The 10,579-nt window shown below is 45.1% G+C and overlaps 1 protein-coding gene across 2 annotated transcripts in view; it reads right to left on the bottom strand.

Annotated features, from left to right (window-relative positions):
* LOC116847864 (acetylcholinesterase-like) overlaps nucleotides 1–10,357 on the bottom strand; it is a 523,728-nt gene extending 513,371 nt beyond the window's left edge. Inside the window, exons 1-2 of one of the 2 annotated variants that reach the window (XM_032823340.1) lie at nucleotides 10,015–10,357; nucleotides 4,065–5,522 (exon numbers count right to left, since the gene is read on the bottom strand). In XM_032823340.1, coding sequence (XP_032679231.1) covers nucleotides 4,065–5,223 — 1,159 coding nt within the window. In that variant the 5' untranslated portion in view covers nucleotides 5,224–5,522; nucleotides 10,015–10,357. Of the gene's footprint in view, nucleotides 1–4,064; nucleotides 9,923–10,014 lie in introns of those variants that run through there. The other variant, XM_032823341.1, reaches the window with a different exon arrangement.
* Between the last annotated feature and the right edge of the window lie 222 nt (nucleotides 10,358–10,579).

Genomic DNA, 10,579 nt, shown 5'->3' with positions numbered 1-10,579 from the left:
TATATATATATATATATATATATATATATATATATATATATATATATATATATCTTTCTCCCTGTCTCTTCCTCTTTCTCTTTTCACGCAACGAGAGAGCAACGAGTTCGTAATTTCGACTGAATGAACATCATTAGTGCGCGAGGTGAGTATCGCACTGCGCACTAATTAAAGGTCACATACTAATAATTCTGCTCATCAACGAAAAAGCAGCGCGGTTCGGGTTAGAGCCCGAGCACATACACACCCGCGTACGCATACAGACACACGATACACACACGCGCACGCACACGCATACGTCGTCGTAGTATATCGGTCATTTAATCGATATACGCCAGAACCACCGGTTGGCCACGACATAATCAGGTCTTTATCATTACGCAGTTCTATCTCGGGGTAATTCTGGCTTAAGGGGATGCCGAAATGGATGACGAGCTCGAAAAATGTCGATAACCTAGAAGCGATCATTACTAATACGGTTATACTATCCTTTTCGTATTTCTGGTGCATATAGATCGTATATAAATGTATGTGCTTTTTTTACTATGTGCTAGCAGAAAACATAACCACGCATATATAGAAATCTTTCTGCAAACTTTTCGTATGTCTCTGAACTAATTCATTTGTAAAGATACAGAAATGTTCCTTGAAATATTCGTTAGCATACACGGTTTGCGATACGTATATGCTCTGCAGAACTTTTGTATCATATAAATATTTACACCAATTGACAGTTCCAGATGACAATTTTAAAATTTTCTATCGTTTATGTCACATGTTGAGCCACGCCCCAATTCATTATTAAACGTATTTTCAGTGTGCAAAAATACGAAATCATAATTTTGTGTAACCCCAATACGTAAACTTTGCAGAAAAAAGTGGATATTTCGTCGGTGAAGTTTTCAAGTATGGCGTTCTCTTAATAACTGGTTACATCGTCGAGCGAAAATATAACGGGAACATTTAAGTTCCAGGACTTTGACTTGGACACAACGGTGTATTTGCTGATACGTCCAAGCTTCAACGTAGACAAGCACGTCGTAGACGATTATTACAGTAATGAAAAGACGGAAGAATTTACGGAAATGCGACGCGCTACCTTCGCGCAGACCCTTCGACTTGTCGTTTTACCGCCCGTGCAGTCTAACGTCCGCGCGTCAAATTTTCACGATGGGCTTCCTAACGAGTTCTGAAATTATCTTCCTTTGAAAAAGCCCTTGATAGAGATCCTAATCTAGGCGACAGTTGTACGTTAAGAATTAAGTAGCACTCGCTAATTAAATTTCAGAGATATGAGTGGATCCTTCCGCGAGCTTCAAATAGACCTTTCCTTGGAAGAATTCTCACGACATTAATTATTAGAGTGTTCGAGACTGTAATCGCGAGATTTCGACGTGTCATTGAAACTTAGCTTCATGTTGCTGGAAAAATCGATTGTGTCGAGTGTATTTTAGCCGTTTGCGCTCCATAGATTTTTGCGCGATGTTACTCATAAATATTGTCAAGTTAAGTGAAAGGAAGCCATTTGTCAACAGTCGGTTACAGTAGTTTTGAGTAAAATTTAGTACAGTTTCATTGTGTTACCGCTGACTAGATTTACACGTGCGGGCAGAATGCCAAAATTCCTCGAAGCCAACCAGGTTGGCACTTGGAGCGCAAAGAGTTAAATAACATTCGGTGCGACGATTTTGCAACATTCTGCACACATACACATTGGAGCATGGAAAGATATCCGCTCGCATAGGCTGGGAAGTGACGTAAAAGGGAAAATTGCGTCATGGGCAGGAAAGGGAGAGAGAGTGGAAGAGGGCGGAATAGATAGGCCCATTCAAGGCTGAAATTACGATATTTCGACGCTTCATCGAAATCTAGCTTCATGTTGCTGGGAGAATCTATCGTGTCGAGTGCATCGAATAACATCCGACGCGATGTTTCCAACAAGCTGTACACATGTCCCGCATAGAAATGTTTTAATATTTTTTTTTTTCAGAAACAGCGTAGAGTCCCTAATCAAAATGCCTAAATTTGTCCCAAAATAGATTATCCTACTATGATATCAATTGAAAATTTTATTTTTATTCTGAACATGATTTTTTTCTCTGTTCATGGGAGGTTGAAAAAATATTATGGAAATTCATTTTTTCTTTTTTAATGAGTAAAATAGCTATACTTCCATACATAGAAAAAAAAGTTTGATTAAATTAACATAACACAATGGCAAAGCTAAATTTTGATTTGAAGGTAATAAAACTTCTTATTCTTATAAATTTGATTCTTAATAACCAAAAATTCTGTTTTCTTCAACCAAAATACGTGTAGTTATGTCATTATCACGTTAATCTAATCAATTCTTTGATCAATTATTGAATTCAATAATATTAAAGGTGAAAAAGCTTAAACTCCTCAAGCATATACACTTTTTAAACATTTATAATTGCCGAAAGTTTAATATATTTCATATGTTTTTCTCAACTCTAATTTAAAATGGAAACCAGAAAACATCAGACAGATCTAATGCACGGTAGAAATATTGGTTCAATTAATATGACAATAGCAAGACTAAATAAATTTTGGCTTTTAAAAGAAACAAAATTTTTCGTTCTTATAAACTAAATTCAGTTTCCAAGAACCAAAACTTCTATTTTCTCCAATCAAAACACACTTAATTCCCGGATGGGACTTAATCGGAACAGGCCCGAAGTATGTAGTGGTCCTAACCGGAAGTGACCCAAAATAGGTATGCCTTCATAGAGCCCAGATATGACTAAGATAGGCAAATTCTGAACAGAATTTCGCAAATAGGTCATGAATTGATGCTGACATGGATGCCCCAAATGAGGCTTGTACTAATAAGATTCAGTCAGGGTCAAGTCAACTAACCCCGAAATGGTTTCTATGAAGAAACGATTATTCATTCATAGTTAAGGGCAGGATTAGATAGATTAGGATCTCTATCAAGGGCTTTTTCAAAGGAAGATAATTTCAGAACTCGTTAGGAAGCCCATCGTGAAAATTTGACGCGCGGACGTCAGACGGTAAAACGACGAGACAAAGGGTCTGCGCGGAAGTAGCGTGTCGCATTAGTTAATAACTTGATGGTTGATAAGTACAAAATAAGAATTTTGATGTGTGTTATATTTTAAACACTAAAGATAAGTGTGAATTTTAATATTACACAATTTGTTGTGATAGTAACAAGCCGTGCTAAGAAAGGATTTAATTTATTATACCTTAAAAAATATGTTAAAATAAAGCCTCAATTCGTCATATTAGTCAGAGTCTAGTTAAGTATACCAAGATAGAGCCTTGTCAGATTTAGGTGCTAATTTTTAAGAGAGTTATATCTCTGTCTAGAGCCTAAGCTTTAATAGGGTCTTGACAGAAGTAGAAGAAAACTTTCTAGGCCCTTTTTAATTTCATGTTACGTCATTATCATGTGTTAATTGTCATATAAAATTAATACAACTAATATGATATTTCTTCTTCGTATTTTCACCTGGGAGCTGTTTGATTTTTCTAGAATCGCGTGATTTTCTTAAAATCGCGTGTTTGAAATATTACGCTTCTAACCTGACTTTGCGTAAATTTTCCAGTCATAGCCCATAATCTTTTGTAGCGGATCGGACAGGACTTCAATTAGATCCCACGAGATTTCCTATGTGGGACACACATCATGCGCGGGAAAGATACCTGCTCGCATAGGCTGAGAAGTGACGTAAAAAGGGAAAATTGCGTCGTGCAGGGCGGTTTGGGGGAGGGGAAAGAGAATAGATAGACCAAAGGTTCACGAGCGCGAACACCTATTTCCCACATCGTAAAGCGAGTCGTAGCGCCACGCTATTGAGTTTTCGTCATACTCAAATAATCGTAACCGGAAAAAACCTTTCGACCAAGTCCGCCTTCCGGCGACATAGCAGCCCCAGATGGCGGAGAAACACATATTCTCATTCACAAAAAGCCGGCCGGAGCCAGCCTCGGCTTAACCGCACGGCCGTAAATAGCGCCGACGATAATTCCGCCGTAAAACATCGCCACGCGCTAAAGCAACGATGTGTGTGCCCTACCTTCGTCCTGGTTGTTCCCAATCATGATCTCGGTCTTCTCGAAGATCGCCTCTTTGACCAAGTCCACGGGATCCTTGGGCAGGAAGATGCCGTCGATGGTCGGCGCGGACGGGAAGCCGAGGATGCCGCTGTAACTGTTCCACTGTTGCACCGACAGGGTCTTGGCGTCGACCGAGCGCATGCAGGCCATGACACGCGCCGGATTCTCCTGCAGCATCGTCGAGTTACATCCGCAATCGTCCACGAGCACCCGCGCCACCTCGTTCGCCCGTTCCCCAGTCATGTAACTCCACGGGGAGTTGAGAGTGCCGCTCTGGAGAATGCCGCGACGCACCAGGTTCTGCGTGACCGGTGAGATCAAGAGGAGGGACACGGAGCTGCCGCCGGCGGACTCGCCGAAGATCGTGATGAGGTCGGGATCGCCGCCAAAGGCGGGCGCATTCTCTCGCAGCCACTTGAGTGCCAATGCCTGGTCCCAGAGACCCATATTGCCTGGCGCCTCTTCGCTGCCCTTGCTGAAGTGCTGGTTGAGGTAGAGGAAGCCGAACGCGCCCACCCGGTACTGTATCGACGCGATGATCGAGTTGCTGGCCGCGGCCATAATGTCGGCGTCGTAGACGTCGAGGGTGGCAGTGCCGCTCATGAAGCCACCCCCGTAAATCCACACCATGATCGCCATGCCGTTGCTATCGGCGCTGCCGGGCGGCTCTGAGCCCTTGTGACGCAGACGCAGCTTCTGCGGCACCCAGATGTTCAAGTACAGGCAGTCCTCGGAGATGTTCGTGTTTGGGTTCCACATCTCCTCGCCCTCGAAGCCGGGGAAATACTCATAGCGCTCTTGGTAGCAGCTGTTAGGCATAGTGGTGGCGTTCAGGATGCCGTGCCAGGACTCGATCGGCACCGGCTTGCGGAAGCGCAGCGGGCCGACCGGCGGCTTCGCGAACGGCACTCCGTAGAAGGCGTGGACCTCGCGATCGAGCACCGTGCGGGAGAAGCCGCGTATCAGACCGCTGCTGGTCTCCACCACCAGTGTATCGCGAATACTCGGCTCGCCGCCGTGTTGACCGGCGACGTTGGCCCGCGTGATGCACGCGCTGTGCAGGCTCAGGCCCAGCAGTAGCAGCAGCAACGAGGACGGACAGTTCATCCAGGAGCTCATGGTTAGGCACCGTTGCGTCTCCTCGTTGCACAATTATCGTCTCTCGCTCCGCGTCTCCTCGGCTTCGCGTGTCCTTCGCGCTCAAGATCAATCACCACAATTGCGGACAATTCGACTACTCGCCCGACACCAGCAGTCGCGGCTGGTGCTCCATGAGCGTCTTCACACGGACGTCAGTTCCTTCGATTGTCACTCGACACGCGTCCAAGGACCCGTCAAAGATCGCGTTCACCACGAGAATCGAAGCTTGACGCGTCTCTCGTCGTCGTTGTCGTTGTTGTTGATGTCTTCGTCGTCGTCTGGGGAGATATACGGAATAGGAGTTCGCTCTTCTTACGTATACGCGGCGTATATCGCGAGAGCCGCGATACCGAGAGGCGGCCAGGGCAAGGCAGGGGAAGGTGATCCTTTGGCGAAGAGTAAGACGATTTTGAGGAATAGAGCTCCCTTAGGTGGATCGTCGATCTTGCGCGAGTTGCACTCAATGCACTTTGCTCGCTACTTTTCAACGGTGGAGAGAAAACTTCGCCTGGCGGTAAGCCGCGGCGAGCTCGTTGTGTTTTCGGCGCGTCTGGTATCGATTTTCACGGGGCGGCAAGTCGCGCGATTTTCGCACGAAATTTTCATACGAAGCTCACGCGACGGATATCCACGCGCTTCACATAAAACTGTACTTCACGACGATACTTCAGTCGATAACTACTTTATTTTCTTTTCTTTCGCACGCGCACACATTCACACATTCACACACACACACATACAACATCCATGGCACCCGCGAAAACGTAAGCGGTAAGAAAATTCATCGATCACTGTCGATCATTCTTGAATTATAAGAAGAATAATCGACTGTGGTTAGTCAGTTTTGCCTACTGCTTACGTTGTTTGGTGTGTACTATGAGCTTAATCCTCTCCAATTTCATCTCCACGACTTTGAAACCAAGCGACATCTCCAAACGGATGGGACAGAAATGTAAGTGGCTCGTTCCTTAGGTTGTTGTTGTTTCAGCAATGACGAGAGTTAAACATGAGTATTATTATGAGGAAGTTACGAGATAGGAACAAGCTGAGTTTTAACCACGGCTCGTTAGAGAACTACAGCTCGCATGGAGAACTTTATTCCTTCAAATTGTCTTGCTCTTCGCGAAGAAGTCGTCTGTCTCTTTCCTCTCCACTCCTTCCTTCTCTCTCTCTCTCTCTCTCTCTCTCTCTCTCTCTCTCTCTCTTGCAATAGCGCCGTTTATTCAGTGGACACATTTGCCTCGGAGAATATTAATAGACGGTCAATTTTCCCTAGTTAATTCAAGTTAATTTATTCACCTCATCTATATATCTGTCGCGCACCGCGCTGCGCTCCGGGAACGCGATGTCGCCCGCGACGTGAGAATGTCAAAGAATATTTCCGCTCGATCTTTCGAAACGTCAAATTTTGAAATACGAATGGCCCCGTAAAAACGCCGGTCATACGTTGAATTTTATAGCGCGGCGCCGGTGTGTTACTATGGACACTTCCTTTTGCTGCGAAACTTTTATAGGTCATTGAAAAGTAATATCCGCGTAAAAGATTTAGAATTGTCATAAAGCGTTTCCCATGGGCAGCGTATCTGCCAAGAGAGAGACTCAACAAGTTAGGGAGTGGAAAGCCGGCATTTGCGCGGTGGGACGCCAACTCTCCTCTTCCACCCCCTTCCGTCACTCATTTCTCACTCCCTTTCTCTTTCTTTCTCTCTCAAATTTTCTCTCTCAATGTTCCAAGCCTATGATAGAAAAAAGAAGGATCAAACGAAATGTCGAGTAATCCTATCGAGTAAACCAATTTACCAGAAAACTATTTGAGAAGAATTGGCGTCACGCGACGGGGCGATAAAGGCGGGTCACATTGTAAGTGGAGCAGTAGTCGTTAAGAAGAAGTCGGCTAAGCGCGATAATCGCTATCGCGCGTCATGCGAAATTATTCCGCGTGCGATTGAGTGATAATCATTGCAATTAGTGTGTAATACAATAGATTATTCCCCCAGCAACTAGCAAGCTGCAATTATTATCGTCTACTACATCGTCTACAAAATAACACTCACATAAAAATACTTCCCACGATTTCCCCACATATACCGATTAAAATTTATCCCAAGGTTAATCGTTCCACTACGATACGAGAATCTCGTTCTTATTATAAACATAATTTCTCTGTCTAAAATCGAAATATGATGAATTATCGTGGAAACTTGCACTTTTTTTAACCAGTATATTTTTGTGATATCAACCAGAGAATCCTATTTTATATAATATTCGATAAAATAAAAAATCAAGAAAGTGAAATATTTCTAAGACACTTTAGGTATTTTACCGAATAATGAGATTACTTGGAAAATCAGCATACGTGTTTTGCTCAATTCTAATGTAAAATGAAGTTAAGAAAGGATATCGAGAAAGCTTTTGGATTTGCCACTTAGAATATTTGAGATATTACACTTCTAACTCTCTGCATAGAAATTTCCCAAGATTTTCCTAGGTACGACATAGATTCCGATTAGAATGCCCAAATTTATCCCCAAATCGAGAGTCCATTACGATACGAATTGCGAATTCCATCCTTGTCCCAAATGGCTTCTCTGTATAGAATCGAAACAGAGATATTATAGGAACACGCGCTTTGTTCAGTTGATAATACTTTTATAGTAACAAATAGACAACCCTATTTCTATACCACAACGATTTTGTATTTAATAGAATAAAAAATCAGAGGGATAAAATATTTTCAAAACGCTGAGTATTTTACTAAATAACGAAACGATTTGTTTAGTATGTTACGGAAATTATAGCTAGTTTCTGACTGTTATATTCGTGATCAGTGTTGCAAAATTGACTAAAATTGATGGTTGAGATGAAAAGGATACGATTGTTTTGTTAACCAGTTATTACATTTCTCGAGACAAGACTCATTAATCCTTGCGGGTAACGGCCGGGATTCGTCGATCAGACTACAATCTTAGTTCTTCTAACTTATCGTTCGTTTCCGGAACTAAGGATTAAAAAAAGACGGAAGGTAAATTGAACTACGCGGAAAGTTAAGCGCGGCGTCTCCGTGAGAGAGACGCACACTCGATACACACCTCGATCCGCTAATCACGCGAGCGATGCTCAGCGTTAATAATTACATTCCAACTTCGCCGACTATCGCATTACGCGATCGTTCACGTCGCGCGCTAATAACAGCGTATTTTGGCGAAACGGTCCCTACTTCCGCGAGCGTGGTATCCGCCGTAAACCACAGCGCCGGAATACCGCACGGTGTCGATTGCGATAATGCAGTCTACCGCCGAATCATCATTAAAGCTTCACCAGCCGAAGATGGAATCTCGCGACGGCGTATGTGCGAACATCAATCATGCACGCGGTATTTAGAATACCGGTGCAGTATCGGGAGCATACTTGCGACTTACTGCCGGCAGCAGCCGTCCCGTTAGGAATTGCGGATCTCAACTGGCGAGGAAGAAACGCGAGAGAAGATTCCTCACGACTCTTCCGAGAGGAAAGTTCGATTCACGGTTAATTACGGAAAAGAAGGAGCGCGAGAGAATACGAGATACCGATTACATCGACGCGAATCCGGATTGATAATTAATATCCGGTGAGCGAAGTTGCCGCGATCTCTCGCTGCATACAGACCACCCTCTATGCAGATAGAAATCATCCTTCGCCAAAAAAAAAGAGGAGGTAGAACCTGCCGGTTGCGCGGCTTTGTGTAAAACTGTGCAAATTCCCCGATGGGAGACGTTCGGTTATACAAACGACAACAACTCTGCAATAATATTTACTCGGGTAAACCATGTTTTCATATTCTTACATGCATAAAAGCGATATTTTAGCGGTAGAAATCGCGCTTGTGTATCTCCTGATGCTTCGTGTGCAACGTCACATCGCGAAGTGTACGGCATTAAAAGGGAATCTAAAAAATATCTTAACCTTTGAGCGCAAACGACGCGCTTCTGGATTTTTCATCAATGCAGCTCCTTTGGAGAGGGTAGAAATTTCACTTGCGCGATTTTTATTTCGCTCCTAATTCTTTTTACAGTCTCTGAGATTGCGCGGACCGTCACAGCGCACATTCCGCACATGCCACGTCCGATGTTTTCATATTTTTTCGACAAGAAAAAAGAATAAAAGAGTAAAATCGCGCGCACCTCGGCATCTCGTATTCCTCTCTTCATCTTTGATATCGGAACACAAGTTACTCATCAGAGAGGAGGAACATTCCGACGAACGCGCGCGCGTCACGGAGGTGTGTTCGCCGTCTGACAGTAATTGGCCAACAGTAATCGGCAAGGGCTGTCGTCGTTATTGCTTTCGCCGCGTAAAATCGCAAGTAAAAACGACGAGACGCCGATCTCTCCCTTGGACAACCGCGCTCTCTACTCGCCGCTGAGCCGATTGCCGAGAAATAATATTATCGCACTTCTTCTTCGTAACAACCACCTTTGCAGCTCCGTCTCGCCGTGAAATCGCGCCCATAACGGCGAGCTGTTCCTTACGAAACCATGATTCCCCAAATGGCTAACTTCCACTCTCTAACCCGATCACCTCCTCGCGGTCTCCTCCCGATTCTTCCACCCTCCTTTCCTTCCTTCCTTCCTTCCTTTCTTTCATTCTTCCTTCCTTCCTTCCTTCCTTCCTCTCTTCCTTCCTTCCTCCTTCCTTCCTTCCTTCCTTCCTTCCTTCCTTCCTTCCTTCCTTCCTTCCTTCCTTCCTGCCTGCCTGCCTACCTGCCTGCCTGCCTTGTAAGCTCACCCTAACCTTCCCTCCCATACACACTCGTGCACAATGCACTCGCGCGCACTCCGGATATGGAGTTTCACCCCTTGAGATCGCTTCCGCTTGTTAATCCGTCTTTTTATATCCCCCGCCGCCGAGTGTATCGTTGCTCGGGCGGCCTCGCGTCACACCTCGCGATGTACTCCAATCCCCCGTACGTCCCTCGACGATGACGACGCTCCCGGACAGAAATTGTAAACTTGACGTTACGATTGCGAGATTGGCGGGCTGCCACGAAGATAGCAACGCACCACGTACGTAGATGTACACAGTTATCACGCGGCGGCCGGCGTGCCGCGTTGCACGGGGTCGACTGATCGAGGAGGCAGAGGTGGTACGAAGTGGTGGCGGTGGCGGCGGCGACGGCGACGGTGGCGGCGATGGTGGCGGTGGTGGAGGCGGCGGTGCAGGTGGTGGTGGCGGCGGCAGTGGTGGTGCTGATAGTAGTGGTGGTAGTGGAGGCGCACGCCTCGCGCATAAGCCGCGCGTTCATATCTACAAGCGACCCAATCTTCAAACGTTGTCCTTGCTCCCTCTGACTCTCTTT

Source organism: Odontomachus brunneus, unplaced genomic scaffold (genome assembly GCF_010583005.1).
Source record: "Odontomachus brunneus isolate Ranch 3 - 2012 unplaced genomic scaffold, Obru_v1 Obru_scaffold_084, whole genome shotgun sequence".
In the NCBI taxonomy this organism is placed as follows: Eukaryota; Metazoa; Arthropoda; class Insecta; order Hymenoptera; family Formicidae; genus Odontomachus; species Odontomachus brunneus.
Note: the sequence above shows the minus strand (reverse complement) of the source record. Positions and strands in the feature narration are given on the sequence as shown.